General features: G+C 37.0%; 1 protein-coding gene across 1 annotated transcript in view; it reads right to left on the bottom strand.

Annotated features, from left to right (window-relative positions):
- Positions 1-2205: 2205 nt before the first annotated feature.
- POLR3F (RNA polymerase III subunit F) overlaps positions 2206-11416 on the bottom strand; it is a 20010-nt gene continuing 10799 nt past the window's right edge. Inside the window, exons 5-9 of the mRNA XM_004697807.4 lie at positions 7351-7463; positions 5291-5434; positions 4976-5083; positions 4040-4231; positions 2206-2549 (exon numbers count right to left, since the gene is read on the bottom strand). Coding sequence (XP_004697864.1) covers positions 2472-2549; positions 4040-4231; positions 4976-5083; positions 5291-5434; positions 7351-7463 — 635 coding nt within the window. The 3' untranslated portion in view covers positions 2206-2471. The remainder of the gene's footprint in view (positions 2550-4039; positions 4232-4975; positions 5084-5290; positions 5435-7350; positions 7464-11416) is intronic.

Here is an 11416-nt window from a genome sequence, read left to right as displayed (position 1 = left end):
AAAAATCACATCAGTTTCATGGTAGAATTCCACATAAATTATTTAATACTAGAGAATCACATCAAGCATAGATGGGCCACATCACATGTCAGGGATATTGATTTATACATGACCATATATTGGTTATATCTTTGCCACACCTGATAAATGGAAATCAAATGTTATGATTGGGATTTTATGACTTTTTGGTATTGCTGAGTCTAGAGTCCCCACAATTTGTTCACAATTTACTCCTGTTAAGATGACTCATTATCAGAGGTAGTATTTCAAAACTCTTTTTCTTTTCTCTATCAATTAATATTGAGAATGAAAAACATGCTATGGAGGAAAAGTTTAGTGTTTCTTTATTCTGGTGAGGCAAATAGGATTTTAATGTTTTAACCATTGTGTAAGCTATAAGAGTTCTGGCTTTCAAGACAATGCCAAGTCTTTACTTAAAACATAACTCATTCTTTATCCCCATTTCTAATTCTTCTCCAGGTTGAGCTTTCTAAATATTCTCCATCATAACAACTTAAAGAGCTATTATCATCAAATGCTAATTCGAAAGAACAAGGCAAAGAATTAATGATTGTTTAAAAACTGGTTACTGAGCTAAATTTTATTTTACTGATCACACTTAATAAAGCATTTCTAAGGTTGTCTCCTGTAGGTATCTCCAAACTGGTATTAGGACTCAGGTCTCTACAGTAACTGAGCATGAATCCCTTCCTATAGGTCTCATGCTTTTAGCCTGGATATAGAAGTCTTTGAGAAGCTACAAAGTAAACAATCAAAAGCACTAAAGCCAACTTCTGTGTAACATGACATGAAATAATATAACATCTTCTATATGTCCAGAGCTTCAAGCAAGAAGGGTAACAAAAACCAAGGAAAAGTATGATTTCTAAGTTGTTTATATGTAGTCTAGACATCTTACAGTATGATTTTTAAAAAATAGGCAAGGGAAAAACAAAATGAAGAATGGCACCTCCCAAAATAAAAGTGCGAATGGTAGTGCATTATTTTGTTTTAATTTTAGTTAAATGATTAGACATTAAATAAGAATGTAGGGAGAAAATCCAGCAAATCAATTTAAGTGAGCCACAGAGTGAAACTTAGGAGACTTTATGACACATACAAAAAAGTGAAGGGAAGATTTCAGGATAAAAAAACACACAAAAAACCCCAAAAAAGTGAAGGGTGGGAAGACGCCTCTAGAGTGGAGACCCAAAGCCCATCTGTAGACAACTGGACACCTCCCCCCCTTTTTTTAATCGTTTTATTAGGGGCTCACACAACTCTTATCACAATGCATACATACATCAATTGTGTAAAGCACATTTGTACACTCATTGCCCTCATCATTCTCAAAATACTTCCTCTCCACTTAAGCCCCTGGCACTAGGTCCTCATTTTTTCCCTCCCTCCCTGGAGATCCCCTTACAGAAGGATCACAAGGAAGAAATGAGCCATTCAGGGTGCAGTATAGCACCGATGAAACACACAACTTTCCTCTAGTTCCCTTCCCCCCACTATCATGACCTCAATTCTGCCTTACAAATCTGATTAGACCAGAACATGTACACTGCTATAAATAAGAGCCTGCAACACAGGGAATCCAGAACAGAGAAACCTCTTAGGACCAATAATGAGAATAGAGCTATCAGGAGGGTAAGGGGAACGTGCGGGGAGAAAAGGAGTATCAATCACAAAGATCAACATATAACCTCCTCCCAGGGGGACGAACAACAGAAAAGTGGGTGAAGGGAGACAGCGGACAATATATGATATATAAAAATAATAATTTATAATTTATCAAGGGTTCATGAGGGAGGGAGGGAAAAAATGAGGAGCTGATATCAAGGATTCAAGTAGAAAGAAAATGCTTTGAAAATTATGATGGCAGCATATGTACAAATGTGCTTGACACAATGGATGGATGGATGGATTGTGATAAGAGCTGTAGAGCCCCCAATAAAAGTACTTAATAATAAAAAGAACAGTGAAATGATCTTTTAAGAAGAAGAAATGATAATATTTATGCATTGAAAACATATCCTTTGTAAGAGTTACCATTTGGGTTTGAGGTGTATGGCATAATCCTCTGAAAGAAAGGAGCTAATAATGTGTGGAAATTAGCATTTAGAGCTGAAGACATCGCCAAAGTTGTTCTTTATAAATTGGTATGTTCACTTAACTCGAAAGCTTCAAAAGATAAGGTTCTCCAGAGCTTCAAAGTATTTTATTGGCTGAAGAGAGAATGTTTTTCACTATTAACAGTATCTGTTTCACATTCTATTGTGGTTATTCAACCAGTAGAAATTCAGTCTTTAGGAATTTTGTCTTCATAAATAAAAAGATACTTTTTCATACTAGCAAATCTGCATCCGTTATTGCGAAGTTTGTTTTCAAGGGACTTTGATGCTCCATTATGAATAAAATTGCTCACTAATTTCATTTGTAAAATGTCAATAAAATTTATGGCTCTTCTAAAATTCAAGCCACTCTGTCATATAAATACAGTTAGATGGTGAAATCTCACCGCCTTCATGGCAGTCTTCAAAAACCTTTAAAAAATAAAAGAAAAACAAAACACATTAAGATCAAACTGAAGCTTTAAAATTACTACATTATAAGTTAGTCTTACTTCTGTTAACAAGCTATCTTAACACCCAACTGTTTACTTAAAAAAAATTAAAAACAAAAATTTCAAACTAAATGGGACTAGGGCTGTATTTAAGAGAGTAATAGGACTGCTTGGTGATCATAAGGTTAACAAGAGGCCTTTTACTGTGACATTAAGACAGCCATGGTCCAACTGGACATCCCCTTACAGAAGGGTCACGGGGAGGAGACGAGCCAGTCAGGGTGCAGTGTAGCAACAATGAGACATACAACTTTCCTCTAGTTCCTAAATGCTTCCTCCCTCCCCACTATCATGATCCCAATTCTACCTTATATATCTGGCTAGACCAGAGGATGCACACTGGTACAGATAGTAACTGGAAACACATAGAATCAAGGACAGATGAACCCTTCAGGATCAGTGGTGAGAGTGGCCAACACTGGGAGGGTGGAGCGAAGGTTGGGTAGAAAGGGGGAACCAATTACAAGGATCTACATATAACCCCCTCCCTGGGGGATGGACAACAGGAAAGTGGGTGAAGGGAGACATCGGATAGTCTAAGACATGACAGAATAATAATTTATAAATTATCAAGGGTTCATGAGGGAGGGGAGGATGGGGAGGGAGGGGAAAAAAGTGAGGAGCTGATACCAAGGGCTCAAGTAGAAAGCAAATGTTTTGAGAATGATGATGGCAACAAATGTACAAATGTGCCTGACACAATGGATGGATGGATGGATGGATTGTGATAAGAGTTGTACGAGCCCCCAATAAAATGATTAAAAACAAAAAAAGATAGCCATGGTCAGCAGCTGCTCAATAAGGGAAAGGCTATCAGCAGGTAATACTTCATATCTAGCTATTCTTCTGAGTGCTAACCGAATTCCCAATATGTAGCCTCCCCTCCCCCCCTTTTAAAGTGAAAATACAGACTAGCAGTTCAAGGATATAAATGCCATGAAGGCTGGGGCAGCCTCTTGGTCACTTGGTTATCTTCAATGCCCACAGCACATGGAGAGGTATCCCTAATCCTTGGTTCCTTCACTCTTTAGGATGTTCCCATCACTGGTTCTTAGAGAAATAGGGAAAAATTAAATGAAAATTCCTATAAAAATCATCTAGACTATTCTTGGCCCACAGAAGGTATTTAATAAATCTCATCCCTTCCTGCTTGGTTGAAATAATTCATTCTCATAAAAAAACTGTCCATATTAGAGGCAAGAATAAAAGATGAAATTTGTTCCTTACTTTGAGGGTGATTCAGAGAAAGACTCTAAGGTAATGATTTGGTCAGTAAAGGTCAGTTCATTATGGTCATGTAGATGTTTGAACAGATCTTGGTTAACCTTAAGAGTGTGAAAAAAAACCCTGGGTGTGCTTGCTTTATTATGTTGTATTTGCACTTGAAGCTGTGAAAACACTTTAACTTACTGGGCAGAGTCCACAGGGGGCCCGGACCAAACCTGTCGGTGGTATGATTGGGCTCACAGCCCTATACAGTTTCATATGTCCATCTATACTCCCAACTGTGCCTTCTTTTGCAGCAATGATAGTCATCTCCACTTTCCCATCATAAATGAGTGTGTTCAAGATGGTTTCAATGTCCTCCATGGACAACTCTACCTGAAAAAGCAGCACATTAGAACGGACACAAAACGGACAAGGAGCCATGCTTTGGATGGTGCTATAAATACACAATAAAGGGTGAAATGGGGGAGCATTATGCAAGAAAAGAATAATCTAACTAAAGCACAATGAAGTTGAACAATGGTCAAGTTCACACAGAGGACTGAGACGCTAAAGGACAGAACTCTAACTTCATGCTATTTGAAAGACTGATCTGGCTGTTGTTGTAGTTGAGACACCTAACAACTGACCGACAGGTGGTGGAGTTACAAGCTCTAGGGCCCAGGAAACGCAAACCACTGCTCCAAGTGGCCACTACAACTTCTTTGCTGGTCATGAAAAGCATCCAGCACAGGATCCTTATGTAGAAGGGTCCTCAAAATAATTTGCTAATGACATCACTTTCATCTAATAAGTAGTAAAATATCAATAAATCACAATGGATGCAACAAATATTTTACACCTATGTTGAAATGTTCCCGAGGAAGTCAAGAACATGACAGATAAGACAAATAGCTAAATGTACTGCCAGATTGCCATTCTGCTGTTTTTAAGTCTCAAACTCAGCAACAGTCCAGACATTCTAAGCTTTTGACAAATGTATTTTCAAAACATGGGTTTGTAGAATGTTCACAGGTATTGCTTAGAAAGAGGGTCTGGGGACACACTGTAAATTATATTCCCATGATAAAGAGTATATTAAAAAGAAAAAGAAAATCATTTTCTGAGCTAACTACCGACCTTACTGATCCCCAATTCACAGATATATTTCCACACTTCGTGTGATGATGCAAATGAACTATTTCTTTGTATCATGGGATTCTGCTTGCTTTCTCGCGCAGCTTCTGCCTGTAAGGGTAGAAGCACAAGAAATGTCAACAAGAGTATTGGTGCTTACTGATTACAATGTATGCAGAGTCCAACCACCGGCAGAACATCTTTTGTTTATTGAAATCACCAATTTCAGCATTTTTACTTTTTATAAAATATGATATCTAAGATGAAATACTATTTATGAAGAAATTTTTAAAAATGCAGTGATGTTTTCTCTCTCACCTTGCTTTGTAGGAATTTAAAACACTGTTGGTTAAGTACTTCTACAAATTCTGATTCAAAATCCTGGTCGCTGTACCAGGCTCCACCTGTCACAGACCGGTCTGGCTGAAGGTTATAAAGCATATACACCTTCTTCTTTGAAGCCTAATAGAGAATATGCAATGTTTACATGCCAGAAGACAACAGTTTTCAAAAATCATTACATTTTTTTAAGAGTTTCAAATAAATAGAAATATTGTAAAGATAGCACAGCATTCCTATATATCCCACATCCAATTGCTGTTATTCTTAGTATCATATACTAAATGTGGCACAATAATTATTATAAGATTTATATATTAATACACTATTAACTACTTCCATGCTTTATTCAAATTCTCTCAGGTTTTCCCCCCTAATATTGTTGTTCTGTTCTAGGATCCCTTCCAGGGTAGCACATTACAAGTATTAATGCAGATTCCACTCTCTGTAGGCCCCTCTTGGCCATGACCTTTTCTCAGATTTTGTATGGAATGACCTTTTCAATTTTGAGAATTACTGGTCAAGTATTTTCTAGAACATCCTTCAATTGGGATTTGTTTGATATGATTAAACGGGTTCCAAAAGTTCTTGAATATTTTAGAAAAACATCACCAGATTAGGTGATTTGCAAATATCTTCTAGTATGTACTTTGTCTTTTTATTCTCTTAGCAGTATCTTTTGTAGAGCAGAAGTTTTAAATTTTAATAAAGTCCAACTTAAATTTTTTTCTTTCAGATTGTACTTTTAATATTGAAAAACTAATCATCAAATTCCAGATTACATCTTGTTTGCTTAAAGAAGTTTTACAGTTTTGCATTTTGTATTGAGATCTAATTAAGATTATTTTAACCCTTAAAAGGACGTGCAAGTCTGTCTACTGGTAAATGGATAAATGAAATGTGATTTAACTATGAAATGAAATTTTATTTTGTAATAAAAAGGAGTGGGAGAGGAAATATTTTGAGAATGACGAGGGCAATGAACGTACAAATGTGCTTTACACAATTGATGTGTGTATGGATTGTGATAAAGCTGTTATGAGCCCCTAATAAAACGATTTTTTAAATAAATAAGTTAATTAAAAAAATAATAAAAATGAGTGAAAGACCAATACTTCATTAACTAGGGCCTAGAACATAGTGACGATGATTACACAATTCTGTGATAAACCCCAAACCACTGAATTGTACACTTTAAGAGGATAAATTTTATGGTATATAAATTATATCTCAACAAAGCTCGATTGTTAAAAAAGACATATAAGGAAAACTGGCAAAATTAAGTACAAGGATAATTGGAAAATCAAGGTAAGAGATGGGCTTACGGGGGTTCTTAACATTATTTTCTCTACTTTTGTGTATGTTTGAAATTTTCCATTAAAAAATGTAGACGGGAAATAGTATTTTAAATTAGTAAAGTGGAATAAAATGAATATATTTAATAAATAAAATCATTGATAAAACATTGTATTTCCAGATGCTGAAATCTGTAACCCAGCAGACAAGTATAGCACAGAAAGGTCAGCAGGAGATATCAAGAAGGAAGCCACCTGCAGATCAGGGAGCACCTGAAGAGCACGCTGGGATGTGGTGGGAGAGGAGACGTATCAATGCACTGGAACAGACATCCAGCAGGGCTGGGATTGTTCACAGATTTGTTGACCGATTTTAGTCCAGGCACCTAGAATAATGCCTGGCGTATAACAAATGCTCAATAACTATTTATTGAATAACTTTAAAATGTGAGATGGAATTATCTTACATTGCACAGGAAAAATGTTCCTGATTCCAAGTCACCCACTATTTTCTATTTTTATAGTGGATACATAGATTTTTATTTTTTGCGCGGAGCACTTAATTTATCAGTAGACAGTGACAAGTGTTACGTAGCATCTCAAATCCAATCCAATATAAATGAAAATTTAAAAGATCTATTTTGACTAGTTATTTTCAATCATAACATAACATAAAACCCAGCCTGATACAGTTGAGCAAGAATCATAAGTGTGTGTTTGGGGATAAAAGAGAAAACTACTCACAGCTACAGATTTAACAGCTTTAATAAGCTTTTTGCTTTCTAAATTCTTTAGAATTTTGTTGATTTCTGTTAGTGGCAAGTTACTTTTATATCGGATATCTCTGCTCCATATTCCTATAAAAAAGGAAAGTATGTTAAACACCATAGGATATTTTTTTATATTCTCAAAGATCTTATCTCAAAGTAGCAAAATAAAGCTATGGATAAATTCTTAAAGAAAAAATTTTTATGTACATACATTCTAGGAAAGATTAAGTGATTTTGAGGTAAAACACAAAAAGCAACAAATATGCAAAATAGTAAGTACATATTTTCTAACTTAAAATTTCTTGAAATTAAAAAAATTTCTTGAAACAGCTTATTTTCTAAAAACATGTTTAAAAAAGATACTTTGAAAATAGAAAAAGGTTTTCAATGCTATTTTAAAATATTTATTTTAATTGGCATATAATTCACATATCATACAACTTAATAGTTCAATCATATTAAGAAGAGTTTTACAGTTATCACAACAATTTCAGACTATATTCTTCTTTCTCATACTCATGGTTGTTAGTTCCTCATTGTCCCCCACCTCTCTGGCCATGTCTCCAGGTAATTGTTAATCCAATTACTGACTCTCTAGATTTATCTATTCTTAATTTCATGTATAAAAATCATACAATACCCCTAATAAAATGTTAAAAAAAAAATGCCAGGGGCTTAAGTGGAGACGAAATGTTTTGTGAATGATGAGGGCAATGAATGTACATATGTGCTTTACACAATTGATGTATATATGGATTGTATTAAGAGTTGTGTGAGCCCCTAATAAAACGATTAAAAAAAACAAAAAAACAAATAGATATATACAAATTAAGGGTTCCTGGTGCTTAAGCAGGAGCTCTGTTGGTGCAGTTTTTACATGTTGGATTTCTAACCAAAAAAAAAAAAAAAGAATTGTACGAGCCCCCAATAAAATGATTTTTTTAAAAAAATCATACAATACCCTCTCCCACCCCCAGAAGAAAGCACTTCAGAGGACAGCACTGAAGCTTCAGCTTGGGGAGAGGGGCACGTCTCATTAGAGCACACAGGAGAAACGAAAAGGGAAGGAGAGAGAGTGGAACACATCCTGGCCACCAAGACCTCAGGACAACATTCCTGCTCAGAGCAGCCAATGCACAGAGAGGACCATAGGGCCAGCCCCACCACAAGACACAATGTACTCAATGAACGATAGCACTACAGGTGACAACACTGGACAGTGCGGGAATTGTGCCCAATCTGACCCCATCACACTGGGGCAAAACACTAAGGGCATGCAACAGAGCGAGCAGCAAAGGGAACAAAGTGATATAATCCCTGGGGAATACCAAAAATAGACTTAGGGGCCAGAGTGTGGCACCCCATCAGACTGGCCTGGAAAACACTCCTAAAGGTCCAAAAACAGACCTGGAACTATTTATAGGCTTTTGCTTTTTTGTTGTTGTTGAAATTTTGTTTTTGTTTGTTGTTCTTGGTTTTATCTTCCTTTGTTATTTTGTTTGGCTTTTCCTGGTTTTTTTTGCACTTATTAATGTCTCTGCATAACTATCTAGATAGGATAGGCAGGATAAACAATTCAGAGATGAAAACAATGGGACCAATGGTTCCAGGGGTACATGGAAGAAGGGGAGGTAGGAGAAAGGAAGGAGGGGGTCAATGAACCCAGGGACAAGGGAACAACAAGTGAACTAAAATCAATGGAGAGAAGGGTGTAGGATACCTAGTGGGGCTTAATCAAGGGCAATTTAACAGTGAAACTAAACTCAAATAAAAGCAGAACATGATAGTGGGACAAGAGGAAAAGTAAAAGGACATAGAGGAAAGAACTAGGAGGCAAAGGACATTTATAGAGGTCTAAATACAGGCATGGACATATGTAAATTTATTTATATATAACGATAGGGAAATAGATCTACGTACGGATTATCTATATATTAAGAATTAAGGTACCAGATGGACATTGGGCCTCGACTCAAGTAATCCCTCAACACAAGAACACTTTGTTCTAATAATCCAGCTTTCTGTGATGCTCACCTTCCTGACACGATCACTGAAGACAAAATGGGTGCATAAGCAAATGCAGTGAAGAAAGCTGATGATGCCCGGCTATCAAAAGATATAGCATCTAGGCCCTAGGGTCTTAAAGGCTTGAAGATAAAGAAGCGTCCATCTAGCTGAGAAGCAACAAAGCCCACATGGAAGAAGCACACCAGCCTGTGCTTGATAGGATCAGGTATCAGGCATCTAAGACCAGAACAAAATTATACCAATGTGAGTGTGGGTGTGGAGACCCAAAGCCCATCTGTAGACAACTGGACATCCCCTGACAGAAGGGCCACAAGGAAGAGACGAATCAGTCAGGGTGCAGTATAGGCACCAATGAAACATACAACTATCCTCTAGTATTTTAATGCCGCCCCCCCTCCTGACCTCAATTTTAACTTACAAATTGGACTAGACCAGAACATGTACAGTGCTACAGATAACAGCCCTCAACACAGGGAATCCAGAATAGATAAATCCCTCAGGACCAACAATGAGAATAAAGATACCAGGAGGATTAGGGGAAGATGGGAGGAGAAAGGGAATTTATCACAAGGATCAACAGTCTGGATGTACTTACATAACCTCTACATCAGCTTCTAGAAAATTTTCAGGGAGGAAAAAAAAAATTGACACTGGCCAGTACAGTCTGGATATTTAGGAAAGGGGCTGGGGAGGCAAAAAGAACCAAAACTTCCCAGGCCTTGCTTTTTTTCTTAAAAGCACGTTAAAAAGGAAGATTTGCTTGTATTTTTTATTTTTGCACATATTGTTAGGGGTCAGCCATTTTTAATGATCTCGGATGACCACACCAGCCTTTGGAGCATTCTCTGTGCTTCTGACTTTCCTTGTGGTGTGTCCATGTTCATTATAATCTCAAAGGAGAAAAAAAAAAACCTTGTAAAAAAAGCAAAAACAACAACGAAATGCAGTCTTATTCTGAGCATTCCAGTAAATGTTTTCGGGTATGTACTTAGCTGTACTATAAGTAGTTGGTTTGTATGACATGGTTAAAAAGGTCAAAGATTAAAAAAAAAAAAAAAGGTCAAAGATAAAGGTTTCTTCTTCCTTTTTTCTGGTCTATGAAGTTGCTGTTTATTATAATTATTTGGCTTGCTTGACGTATGTATGAAACAATGCTAACAATAAACTGGAATTTTATTTTGCTGAGTTCTTAAAAAAAAAAAAAGATGCACAGGGAATCCAGGGCGGATGATCCCTTCAGAACCAGTGGTGTGAGTGGCGATACTGGGAGGGTGGAGGAATGGTGGCTTGGAAAGGGGGAACGGAGGAGCCCTGATGGTGCAGTGGTTGCGAGTTGGGCTGTAATCCGCATGGTCAGCAGTTCAAAACCACCAGCAGCTCCTCAGGAGGAAAGGGGGAACCGATTACAAGGATCTACGTATAACTTCTTCCCTGGGTGATGGACAACAGAAAAGTGGGTGAAGGGAGATGTTGGACAGTACAAGATAGGACAAAATAATAATTTGTAAATTATCAAGGGCTCATGAGGGAGGAGGAGCGGGTGAGGGAGGGGAAAAAATGAGGAGCTGATGCCAGCGGCTTGGGTGAAGAGTGGATGTTTTGAGAATGATGAGGGCAATGAATGTACACATATGCTTTACACAATTGATGTATGATGAGTTCTATAAGCCCCTAATAAAATGATAAAAAAATAAGATGTACAATCAAAGCAGATTTTTTTTTTTAACATTTTATTAGGGGCTCATACAACTGTTATCCCAATCCATACACACATCAATTGTGTAAAGCGCATTTGTACAAGTTTCTCAAAAAAGCAGAAAATTTTATAAGAGCTTAATTCAGAGCACTTAGTTTGCAGAAGGCAACTGAAAGCCCAAAATCCATTTGGAGAGTCCCCATGTAGACTAAGCCTCTGAAGAATCCCCTCTCACTATTGACCAGGGATGTGAATCGCCTTGCCCTCAGATTGCATTAGAAAGTGAACTAATGTAGATCTTTCAAAACCCCTCCAC

This window comes from Echinops telfairi, unplaced genomic scaffold (genome assembly GCF_000313985.2).
Source record: "Echinops telfairi isolate 266 unplaced genomic scaffold, ASM31398v2 ScPeMD7_5592;HRSCAF=6446, whole genome shotgun sequence".
NCBI classification, from domain to species: Eukaryota; Metazoa; Chordata; class Mammalia; order Afrosoricida; family Tenrecidae; genus Echinops; species Echinops telfairi.
Note: the sequence above shows the minus strand (reverse complement) of the source record. Positions and strands in the feature narration are given on the sequence as shown.